General features: G+C 35.4%; 1 protein-coding gene across 5 annotated transcripts in view; it reads left to right on the top strand.

Moving 5' to 3' along the window:
- LOC145505852 (protein argonaute-3) overlaps positions 1 to 12,944 on the top strand; it is a 112,863-nt gene that overhangs the window by 77,591 nt on the left and 22,328 nt on the right. For 4 of the 5 annotated variants that reach the window (XM_081488925.1, XM_081488928.1, XM_081488930.1 and 1 more), the window contains 6 exons: positions 2,328 to 2,415; positions 2,540 to 2,687; positions 3,128 to 3,247; positions 5,041 to 5,163; positions 5,463 to 5,596; positions 10,400 to 10,584. In XM_081488925.1, the coding sequence (XP_081345051.1) occupies positions 2,328 to 2,415; positions 2,540 to 2,687; positions 3,128 to 3,247; positions 5,041 to 5,163; positions 5,463 to 5,596; positions 10,400 to 10,584 (798 nt within the window). The remainder of the gene's footprint in view (positions 1 to 2,327; positions 2,416 to 2,539; positions 2,688 to 3,127; positions 3,248 to 5,040; positions 5,164 to 5,462; positions 5,597 to 10,399; positions 10,585 to 12,944) is intronic. The other variant, XM_081488926.1, reaches the window with a different exon arrangement.

Here is a 12,944-nt window from a genome sequence, read left to right as displayed (position 1 = left end):
TTTATTAAAGCCAAAAACATTTTTTGGTTGAATGGAGGGTTTGGGGAGGGACCTGGGCAGAGAATTATCTAGTCCATTTTTTAAAAATTTCAACTCTTTGCTAACCCCTGAATTTGGATCTAACCCTTAGGCACCTATGACTGTAGATTTGGGGTAGAAAAATGTGAGTTAGATCTAATTGACAAACTGATTCCATTCAAAGTCAAGAAGTCTTTTAAAAAAGAGAGAGAGAACTCTTTAAAGTACATCATGTATTCCTATCTCAGTAACACAAGAGAATCAAAGTCACACGTTCTATACTATATGTTTGAGTTTAATTTTTAGTCAGCATGAGAAATTTGATGAAAACTGTTTATAATGGTACAAATTGTGTGATAATAAATTCATTTCCTGGTACAAAATTCATTTCGTTCCAGTTGAACTGTTTCCTAAATAATTAATAATAACTTTAGGGTGGTTTCTTTGTGCAATAATTCATCATAGTTAAATAGCAGAAATATTGGAGGAAGTTTATGGTAAAAGTACCATATGTATGTAAGAGCATCAGTTTTATTTTTGATAAAAACTTATTTAGTAGGCTTATAGAACCTTACTGATAATTTTTTTTTTAATTCAAAGGGAAGATTTGAAAACAAATTGCTAAGTGGTATAGATAACAGAAATTTGTTTTAAATTTTTCTATCATGTTTTCCCCTAAACAGTATTTTTACATCTTGTTTACTTCATATTGTTGGTATTTCCTTCTTGAAAGACCTTCTCTTGGTAATATTTTCTATTTTCATTTATAATATAGAAGCATAATAAATGCTCTAGTTGACCTGAAATTTTAGTTTTATAAAGACAGTTACTAACAAAAACTATTTCTCACTGATTCAGTTAAGAGTACTTCTCAAAAAACCTCATACCAATCTGATATAGTGGCACTGTGTCCATTTAACATCTTAATTTGTGCTGATATGTCATAAGAAAATATTACTGTGATTGAACTCTGTGTTTGGTTCTGCAGTTAGTAGATAGGTAAATAAGTTATACTGTAGCAGGGTTTCTCAACCTTGGCACTATTGATATTTTGGGCTGGATAATTCTTTGTTGTGGTCGGGGATGGGAGGTAGTGCTGGTCTATGCGTTGCAATATAATTTAGCAGCATCCCTGGATCCATCCATTCCTAAATCTAGCATCCACTAGATGCCAATAGCACCCCCAGTTTTAACAATCAGGGAAGCCCCCAAAAATGTCTCCAGACATTACCAAATCTTCCCTGGAGGTCAGAGTCACTTCAGGTTGAGAACATCTGCACTATGGGATACATAGATATAAAAGAAAAGAAATTAAAAATTTTCAGTCACAGTAGCTACATTTCATGTGCTCGGGAACATTACTAGTGATTTTAGTACAGGTGTAGAACTCGTATCATCTCAGAAAATCCTTTTGGACACCATTGCTTAGGAAAATTCATCCCAAAGAATTTCAGCCAATGGTTTAAAAGCCCACAGCTTCACCTTCTAAAGCAGACCTGGGATCCTCAAACCCCTCGGGTCCACAGATGGACTCATGGATCCAGTAACATCTAACTTCATATGCTACATTAAGTGTATGTTGCATTTTTCTGAGAATTTATTGCTTTTGTCAGATTCTCAAAGGGGTCATTGATTCCATAAGAAAGTCTGGATTACTTGCTGTAGGAATTAGTTTGGTTGCATTTGATATTTTGCCCTGATTTCTAATGGTCAGTAGTGAAAGAACTGTATCACTATATTATCCTTTAACAAAATTGTCGCTCCACTTCTATTAAAAGGGCCTGGGATTTTTTTTTTTCTTCCTGCTTTAAAAATCTCTGAAGGACTTTCTTCTTGACCTTTATGAAATTATGATCTTCAGGCAGTATGTGATGCCTGGGCAGTTGAGATATCACATACTTTGAAGGTTACGGAATGTTTTGAGAATTATCGTCACTCCTTTCCATTGCTCCTTCCCTCTCCCAGCATAAAAACCTGCAATATAAGCAGGGCTTTTTTATTAATGAAGAACTTTATCTCTTGATCTAAAGGCTTTGCAAATTTTATGCTATTTTTTAATAGCTTGATAGAATAGGGAAATGGTTTGGAGTTAGGTCTATCATGATTATACCCATTATTAACTATGTTTTATATATATATATATATATATATATATATACACACACAATCCTTTGTTAATCATATCACCTATCTCACAGGTTTTCTGTCTGTTTAGAATTTTGAGTTTTTATCGTAGTGAACAGGCTTTAGAGTTATGAATATGTCACATGTGACAGTTCTGTAACCTCAGTTTTTCTTGTTGGGAACAGGTCTGAAGGTTGAAGTGACTCATTGTGGAACAATGAGACGGAAATACCGTGTTTGTAATGTAACAAGAAGGCCTGCCAGTCATCAAACGTAAGAAAAGCTGGTGTTTGTCAGAACAGAGATGATGTGAGGCAGCTTACTCTAGTTGGTAGATTGGGAGTTTTGCTTGCTCCTAATGGGATGAGTTGTTAATGTGTAATTTTTTTTTTTCCAGCTTTCCTTTACAGTTAGAAAATGGCCAAACTGTGGAGAGAACAGTAGCACAGTATTTCAGAGAAAAGTATACTCTTCAGCTGAAGTACCCACACCTTCCCTGTCTGCAAGTGGGGCAGGAACAGAAACATACCTACCTGCCACTAGAAGTAATGTGTTTAGGCTGCTTATTAATATCCTCTTATTCATCATTCTGTTAAGGTTTTTAATGACCTGTAACTTACTTCATACTCTCACATTTATTTTGAAATTGAACTGTTTTTAAATTTCTTTATTTATTCTGAATTTTCAGTTTTGAAATAATACGGGAAAAAATTCATCCCCAGTCCTGCCCCTCTAAACATAACCGCTGTTAGCATTTTGGTACACTTCTTTTCAGCCTTTTTATCCAGTGTACATTTTACCTGATTATAATCATACTGTGAAGCAGTATTGTTTACTGCTTTTTACTTGACATGATATTAAACAGAAGTGGCTTAATGGAGTAGATTTTAAATTTTAAGTTAAAATTTAAAATGACACATATAATTGCACTCAGAATTTTAAGAAAGATGTATATATCTAGTACAAAACTTTTTTCCATTTGTAGGTCTGTAATATTGTGGCAGGGCAACGATGTATCAAGAAGCTAACGGACAATCAAACCTCCACTATGATCAAAGCCACGGCAAGATCTGCACCAGATAGACAAGAGGAAATTAGCAGATTGGTTAGTACTTAACCCCAGAAATGAAATTAAAAACATATTAGGGTGAGCTAGTAAAGAACAATGTCCACCATATCAACTCATGTCTTATTATCATTTCGTGGGCTGTCAGAATTAAAAGAGATTATGGAAGTATTCTAGTGGTAGTCTAGGGGTAAATCTTAGTGAGTTCTATGAAGACGGTTAAAGCCTTCTAATTTAACCCCAAGCTCTTTAGTTAGATTCAGAACAGATACTCTCAGAGCTAATGTTTCAGTTTAGTGAACTGGACCTTGATCACCTCCCACCTAAAACAGGAAAGGAAAGTCAAGGTTTTATGACTGGCAGTAGTGAGAAGCTTAACACACAGAGTGGGATTGCTTAGCCCGAGCATCAACACTGGTAACTACATAGGATGAATAAAGAAGTATTAGACAGCTCCAGCCTTGTGGGGTCTCTAAGCTCTCCTTATTCTAAATGGGGAGAAAAGAGACATTAATACATTGTAAGACTGATGGAATTAGGGCAAAGTGAAAAATAAAGGCACTTAGATCTTATCTTGAAAGTTAGTTGCTCACTTGTGTCTGACTTTTTGCTACCCCATGGACTGTAGCCTGCCAGGCTAGCACTTGGAATCTTAACAGCTGTAGGTTCAAAGTCTTAACTTCTTTACTCACTTACTGTTACTCTATTTATAATTATAGCATCCAGTAAGCTAGAACAGTGGCTGAGAGTAGGAATTCTAGAATCAGCATGTACAGATTTCAGATTATATATGTCACTTGCTTAGCTATATGGTTTTAGACCAATCATTTCACTTTACTAAGCTTTAGTTTTATCCTCTGTAAAATAGAGTATCAAAGACATTTATAATTAAGGTTATTGTAAAAATTAATCATAAAACATTTCACACCAAGCACATCACCAAGCAAGTCTTGGTAAATAGTTATTCTTTGTAATCTTACAGAAATAGATGGCATTTAAGCTTGAAGAAAAGAATCATTAGCGCATAATTTAGAAAACTTTTCCTGCTTATTTTGGGATTATATATGTAGATTTATATAGTGTTTTTACTAGATTGTTACTCAAAGACTTGAACATGGCCCTTTTTGTAACCTTATTTGACCTTTCCCCCGAGACTAAATAAATAGATTTTGAAAAACACATAATAGCACACCATAAGCGTGAATTACACTTTTGAGATGAGATTACAGTAAATTCTCTGCATATATTGGTATATTATGTAAAAATTATAATTTGCATCTCATTGTGGCTTTCTTGTCTGTCTCAGGTGTATCTCTTAAGTAAATTTTATCTTCTGCTATATGTTTTATCAGAAAATATTCAAGTAGATTTTATATAATTTGTTATCAGTTAGGAAAAAAGCTTAGGATTATTGATATTTGCTATCAAGCTCTACATAAAATTTCAATAGTATATGTCCAGATCGTCTGATTAGAAGTAATTAACCATTTTTAGGTCAGGTATTTCTCTTGCAATCTCTTGACTACCCTCCCCAAAATGTCTTAGGCTTAATCATATAAAATTACCATTTTCATGAGTCATAAATAGTCGAAATTTCTTATTATCCAACCTACTACATTTAAATATTCTATAAATGAATAGGAAGTTCACAGACTTCCTACTGTCCACTCATGGTCTGTAGTCCCCAGGTTAAGAATCTGCTCTATAGTTTGGGTACCATTATCTAGACCTATTATAAAACATTGTTGACACAGTGAAGAAAAAAAATTAGAGGGTTCTAAAGGGAAATTAGGGGAATTTTGAAAGTAACTACAAACCTTTTCTGTTGTTAGGTAAGAAGTGCAAATTATGAAACAGATCCATTTGTTCAAGAGTTTCAATTTAAAGTCCGAGATGAAATGGCTCATGTAACCGGACGCGTACTTCCAGCACCTATGCTCCAATATGGAGGCCGGGTAAAACCTCTTGATAATGTTTAAATTATAAACATACAGTTTCTGTGTTTGGAGAGAAGGACATCCTAGCTGAGTCTAGAGTTTAGAAAGTATTTTTAATTCCAACCGTTTTTTTGTTTCAAGATGAGTGTCTTTGCTTGAACTTAGTAGAACTTCTGTTTTTCTGTGATAAAAATATAAAATATTGATTTAGAAAAGCCTATTCTAGCAATTTGAAATGCTTATTTTCAGCTTATTCAAATAAGTTATATATTAAACGTTTATTCTTTTTTTGCCTCATTATTTCTCTTTCTCTGTAGAACCGGACTGTAGCAACACCAAGCCACGGAGTATGGGACATGCGAGGGAAACAGTTCCACACAGGAGTTGAAATCAAAATGTGGGCCATAGCTTGTTTTGCCACACAGAGGCAGTGTAGAGAAGAAATATTGAAGTAAGGCTTGTCATTAGTTTCACTTTGGGATCATTCTGTGTTTAAATTTTGTATTTCAATTTTAAATTATTCAGCTAATGTTCTAACCAACATTGCCTCAATATGAAGTATATTTAATCAATGAACCTTTAAAAATGTTTCTTCTCAGTACTTTGATGAAGATTCTGAATTTTTTGGTCATATACAAGTCACTGATTCATTCTTATAGGCATTCTAATAGACTAGCTTATATGGTATAGCAGGAGTACCATTGACTTTTGATGGCAGATAGGTTAGATTTAATTCCCAGGTTTGCCACTTCCTAACTTTATTACCATGAATAATTTATTTAATCTTATTATGCTTCAGTTTTTACCTTTTAAAAATAGAGATAATAGTACTTATTTACTGAATGAGAATTAAATAACATCCTTATTTCTCAATTGAGTTCCTTGAAAGAGTCATTTAACGTCTCATTTTCACTTTCCAAAATTTGGCCTCCATCTCCACTCCTTTTCGTCTTCTCTAGATTCTTTCCCTCAACAATCTTCTGTTTAAGTTTAAAACAAATCTTCATTTTACCTTGACACTCTCTCAGGATTCCAGGCTTCCGTTCAGTCTCCTTCCTTGACGTTTTAGTGCTCTACTAAAATTGATTCCTGAAATCAGTTTCAAGCACAAAAATATCTTTGTGCTTATCAATTCTAATGATCTGTTGTCAGTAGCTGAGAAAAGAAGAGAAGCTAAAGGCAAAGGAGAAAAGGAAAGATACATCCATTTGAATGCAGAGTTCCAAAGAATAGCACGGAAAGATAAGAAAGCCTTCCTCAGTGCACGGAGAGATAAGAAAGCCTTCCTCAGTGATCAGTGCGAAGAAATAGAGGAAAACAATAGAATGGGAAAGACTAGAGATCTCTTCAAGAAAATTAGAGATACCAAGGGAAAATGCAGAGATGGGCACAATAAAGGACAGAAATAGTATGGACCTAACAGAAGCAGAAGATATTAAGAAGAGGTGGCAAGAATACACAGAAGATCTATACAAAAAAGAACTTCACGACCCAGATAACCATGATGGTGTGATCACTCACCTAGAGCCAGACATCCTGGAATGTGAAGTCAAGTGGGCTTTAGGAAGCATCACTACAAACAAAGCTAGTGGAGGTGATGGAATTCCAGTTGAGCTATTTCAAATCCTAAAAGGTGATGCTGTGAAAGTGCTGCAGTCAATATGCCAGCAAATTTGGAAAACCCAGCAGTGGCCACAGGACTGGAAAAGGTCAGTTTTCATTCCAGTCCCAAAGAAAGGCGATGCCAAAGATGTTCAAATTACTACACAGTTGCACTCATCTCACACGCTAGCAAAGGAATGCTCAAAATTCTCCAAGCCAGGCTTCAACAGTATGTGAACTGTGAACTTTCAGATGTTCAAGATGGATTTAGAAAAGGCAGAGGAATCAGAGGTCAAATTGCCAGCATCTGCTGGCTCATCGAAAAAGCAAGAGAGCTCCAGAAAAACATCTGCTTTATTGACTATGCCAAAGACTTTGACTGTGTGGATCACAACAAACTCTGGAAAATTCTTCAAGAGGTGGGAATACCAGACCACCTGACCTGCCTCCTGAGAAATATGTATGCAGGTCAAGGAACAACAGTTAGAACCGGACATGGAACAACAGACTGGTTCCAAATCAGGAAAGGAGTACATCAAGGCTGTATCTTGTTACCCTGCTTATTTAACTTGTATGCAGAGTACATCATGCCAAATGCTGGGATGAATGAAGCACAAACCAGAATCAAGATTTCCGGGAGGAATATCAGTAACCTCAGATACACAGATGACACCATCCTTATGGCAGAAAGCAAAGAAGAACTAAAGAGCCTCTTGATGAAAGTGAAAGAGGGGAGTGAAAAAGTTGGCTTAAAGCTCAACATGCAGAAAGCTAAGATCATGGCATCTGGTCCCATCACTTCATGGCAAATAGATGGGGAAACAATGGAAACAGAGACTTGATTTTTTGGGGCTCCAAAATCACTGCAGATGGTGACTGCAGCCATGAAATTAAAACATGCTTACTCGTTGGAAGGAAAGTTATGACCAACCTAGATAGCATATTAAAAAGCAGACATTACTTTGCCAACAAAGGTCCATCTAGTCAAGGCTATGGTTTTTCCAATAGTCATGTATGAATGTGAGAGTTGGACTATAAAGAAAGCTGAGTGCTGAAGAATTGATGCTTTTGAACTGTGGTGTTGGAGAAGACTCTTGAGAGTCCCTTGGACAGAAGGAGATCCAACCAATCCATCCTAAAGGAAATCAGTCCTGAATATTCATTAGAAGGACTGATGCTGAAGCTGAAACGCCAATACTTTGGCCACCTGGTGCAAAGAACTGACTCATTTGAAAAGACCCTGATGCTGGGAAAGATTGAAGACAGGAGGAGGAGACGACAGAGGGTGAGATGGTTGGATGGCATCACCGACTCGATAGACATGAGTTTGAGTAAGCTCTGGGAGTTGATAATGGACAGGGAAGCCTGGCATGCTGCAGTCCATGGGGTTGCAAAGAGTCGGACATAACTGAGCGACCGAACTGATTCTCAACCATTATTTTTTCAAAATTTGTGCGGCGTTAGATACAATTAACTGCCTTCCTGACAGTCTCTCCATTCTTGCCTTCCTGGTTTCTTTTTATCACTTTGGTTTCATTTCTCCTCTGTCTCCTCTCCGTTGGAACACCAATCTTTGGGGCTTTGGCCCTCTCAAGGGCTTCTGCTGTTACTCATGCTTGAGGAGTTGTGCTATGGTGAAGAGAATACCAGCTCCACTTGTGATTAGCTCCATTCTAAAACTTTAGGCTTCTGATTAACAAAGAATAACATTTAAAGTTTTTCATTTGCCTCTTTAAACCCTTTCTCCATGTTCATATATTTTGGACAAAGAAACTGAACACTGTATGCCCTCAGACTCTCTAGTGTTTTTTCCATTTCCACTCATGCTGCTCTTTACTGAAATGCCTCCATTCTATCTCTGCTCTCCTAAATAATACTCAGTCTTCTGTGATTTGCGATGCTGGAAATAATCCATAGTAGTAAACTTAGTAGTTTGTCAGTATCCTCCCCATTTGTACTTGTCACTGCCTGTGTAAAATAAAATTATAATATTTGTGTAAAGTTCTTATATCCTCTCTAGAATCTAATTTTCCTAAGAAAAATGATTATTGTCTGATGTAAGTCTCCACTAACAGACCCTATATGCCCGTAATGAATAATTCCTGAGTGACATAGAGATCAATTTACCCCAGGACCAATTCAGAATTTGTTTTGCCTCCCTCACATGAAAAAAATTTTTTTCTGTTTAATTCTGTTCACGCATGTGTGCATGCTAAGCCATATCCAACTCTTGGCGACTCTACGGACTATAGGTCATCAGGCTCCTCTGTCCATGGGATTCTTCAGGCAAGAATACTGGAGTAGGTTGCCATGCCTTTCTCCAGGTGTTCTTCCTGACCCAGAGATCGAACCTGCATCTCTTACATCTCCTGCATTGGCAGGCAGGTTCTTTACCACTAGTGCCACCTCCTTTTTATTAGCTCCAAATCTCTAAATGTATGTCTTGAGGTTCACGTAGTATTATTTTTTTCCGAAGTTGTTATCCCCTGACTTTCAAGTAAAACGTCTGGAGCACAGTTAAGTACAATGCTGTGATTATCTTTCTTGACCTCCAGAAACCAAAGAAAACACCTCCAATTGTTTTTCAAGCTTTGAGGTATTCTTTTCATTTTACATTTGTTATTCATGGCTTGACAGAAGCCTCATAATCATTAGGCTTACAGCTCTTGTTCAGGCTAACTGAAAATATTCAACTTAATACTTTCTTGAATGAGATACTAATAAGGAAAAGGAGGAGGAGGGAATTCCTACAAACTTCATCTCTGTCCTGAGGGAATCAGAGTTTTTGAGCAAAGACCTTTCAGATCCTTGACTTAGGGATGTATTTGTTTTAAAAACAGTAAAGTGATTGTTAAACCTCAACATTATTACTTATTTATCCTAGGCTAAATGCAGAATTATTAAAGTGCTGTCTACCTCTTTTTTTTTTTTTAATGTTTTCTTTTTTTTTTTTCTGAATCTTTTCTGAGGACAGAATCTTTCCTGCTATCCTAGTTTCAAATAGGTATTATTGTAGAAAGAAATTCTGGACTAGGTCATAGTTCTGGGTCTTGCCACTTATCTAAGCATTTGACCTTGATCTAATACTTAATGTCCCTGAAGCTATTTCCTGATCTGTAAAATGGCAATAATACCTTACCCTACCACCTTCTTATGAATCTTGTCAGGATCAAATTAGAAAATGTATAATAGCTTAAATTTATCAAGCTTTTACACCAGGTCTTGGGCACTGCACTAAGTGCTTTACATGTATTATATCATTTAATCTTCACACCAACCCTATATTGGAAGTAGTCTTTAACAGATGAGAGAAACTGAAAAAATTTGCCTAAAATTCTATAGCTAGTAAGTAACAGAATTAGAACTGGAACCTGTCATGCTAATTCTAGAGCTGAGCTCTTAACCAGCACACTCTGTTACTGATATCCTTTGTAAACTACAAAATGCCACATAACTGTACAATAGTGTTCTTAGTTTGCAAAATAGGTTACTGACCAGTCGTTGGCCTTTAACATCACTAGTCTGGTGACTTCTTGCTATATGGAGCACACAAATCTTTGCTGTGTTTTCCATTCCCTTCCCAAACTTTCCATTACTACTTTTTAGATGTTGATAAGTAGACAAAAGTTTTATTTTTAGTGATTTCTCCTAGGGGTTTCACGGACCAGCTGCGGAAGATTTCCAAGGATGCAGGGATGCCCATCCAGGGCCAGCCTTGCTTCTGCAAATACGCGCAGGGGGCAGACAGTGTGGAGCCCATGTTCCGGCATCTCAAGAACACCTACTCAGGGCTGCAGCTCATTATTGTCATCCTGCCCGGGAAGACGCCAGTGTATGGTAAAGATAACGTATTAAGATTACATTTTTCCTCAGGTACTCTCTATTCCTTTCAGAGACCTCCCTGGCGATCCAGTAGTTAAAACTTCATGCTCCCAAGGCAGGGGACATGGGTTTGATCTATAGTCAGAGATCTAAGATCCTGCTTGCCAAAAAAGAAAAAATTCCTTTTAAAATTATACTAACGCATATCCTAAAACTTTCAAACATAAAAATACATTTTATAACTATAGTCTTTAAAACCATGTATTGTTACTATAAAAAGAGAAATCAGGAGAGCAAACTAAATAGTCCGAGACTCTATGAAAAGAATTTCAGTGAAGGAGGCATTACAAAACAATGATTAAAAGAAGAATTGTTTATTAAAAATGTCATCGAAATAGCTTGAGTATTGGTATAATGTAATGTTAAATGCACAGGCTCTGGAGTCAGACTCTGCTGCTTAATACCCAGGTATTGCCAGGTATGCTACTTGTGTGATACTACCTGAATTACTTAACTACACAAAGCCTGGGTTTCCTCATCTGTGAAACTGGGGTACTACAAATATTTAATCCTTAGAAGGTAGTTGTAAGGGTTAAATAAATTTACATATGTAAACAAGGCTTCCCTGGTGGCTAAAATAGTATAAAGAATCTACCTGCAGTGCAGGAGACCTAGATTCCATCCCTGGGTCAGGAAGATCCCCTGGAGAAGTGAATGGCTACCCACTCCAGTTATTTTTGCCTGGAGAATTCCATGGACAGAGGAGCCTGGTGGGCTACAGTCCATGGGATCACAAACACTTTTATGTAAACAGGTTTATGATAGCACCTGTGGTATGGTGAATGCTCAGTAAATGTTAGCTATTATTAGTGTAAACAAGCTATAGTTTATGAGAGTAATAAGTTAAAAATAAATCATTTAAACATGGAAAAACACAAAGTATAGTTTTCATATTACTGAATGGACCAGAATCATTTAAGCTTAGAATAATAGAATTGACATAAGAAAATTTATTTGACCGCATAAAAATTAAATTTTCTGTAAATCACAGATGTATAACTAAAATTAAAAGGAAACCATAGAACATCAAAAATATTTGCAGCAAATAGAAACAACAAAAGGCTATAGTTTATTATTAAAGTATTCATATGGATCTGTTATTGTAGTCAAAGGAAAAATTTTTATATTCTCTTGGATTAATAAATGAAGAAAATAAACCAAATAAAAATTTCTCAAGAAAAAACAAGTAAATATTTGAAATATGTTGGTTTACACCAATAAAGAAATAAAGAAAAGTACAAATTGATAAAAGGACATTTTTATGCTACTAAATTAACAAATATATTTAAATAGTATAATACCTAGTGATTGTGAGTATGCAGTGAATCTGGTATTTAACATATTGCTGATGACAGTACAAATTGATAATATCCTTTCATCGAAAGTATAAAATGTGTTTTCAGTCACAAATTAAGTATTTCTTATTCCAAAAATATGTTCAAAGGAAAGAATTCATAATATAAAAAAACTCTGTGCACAAAATTTTCATAATGATATCTGTGACATTAAAAAACTACTAAGAACTGGTTTTAAATAGTAAGTTTCTGGTGGTGAAATAATATGTAGTGATTAAACATCATGGTTATAAAAGTCAAAAGATATTTTTTAAGTTGTGATAAAATACAGAAAGTATTACCTTGTTTTATGTCCCTGGATATGTTCCAGTGTCTCCTAGTTCACAGTCTTTGGGAACTTGAATAGAATTTGTATCCTACTGTTGTGCGAAAATTGTATAAATCTTCATTGTGTCCAATTGGATCATGATGCTTTTCAGGTCTACTGTATCCTTTTACTTTTCTGTATATTCATTCTGTTAAATTTTGAGTTTGATATTGAAACTCCAACTAAAAATCTTAATTTATCTACTTAGAAAATAATTGTAATATAGAGTGAAACTATATGTAACTTTGTTCTGTATTTTCCAAGTCTCCTGTAAATGTGCTATCATAGTTTCATAATTTAAAAAAATTAAAGAAAAAGAAAAAAAATATAGAAGGTGTTAAAGAATTTATAAATCAAGGAAAGAACAAATAACTGAAAAAGACAAAGGACATAAAAGAAATACAAATGGTCAATTATCTATGAAAAGATTCTGGGCCTCATTAGACATTAAAGAAATGTGAATTAGAATAAATTATTTTTCACCAACAATGATAGCCACTTTTGACAAAGATGTGAATAAGTATACACTCTCATACACTGTTGCTGGGTGAGAAAGTTGATATTATCATATCATAGCCTCCACACTGATGTTCTTGCCTGCATTCTCTTTAGTTCACTTTCAGTCCATTTTCTACACTGCTTCACTCAGTGGA

The sequence above is a fragment of the Giraffa tippelskirchi genome, chromosome 5 (assembly GCF_054371585.1).
Source record: "Giraffa tippelskirchi isolate mGirTip1 chromosome 5, T2T-mGirTip1v1.2.pri, whole genome shotgun sequence".
Lineage (NCBI taxonomy): Eukaryota > Metazoa > Chordata > Mammalia > Artiodactyla > Giraffidae > Giraffa > Giraffa tippelskirchi.
Note: the sequence above shows the minus strand (reverse complement) of the source record. Positions and strands in the feature narration are given on the sequence as shown.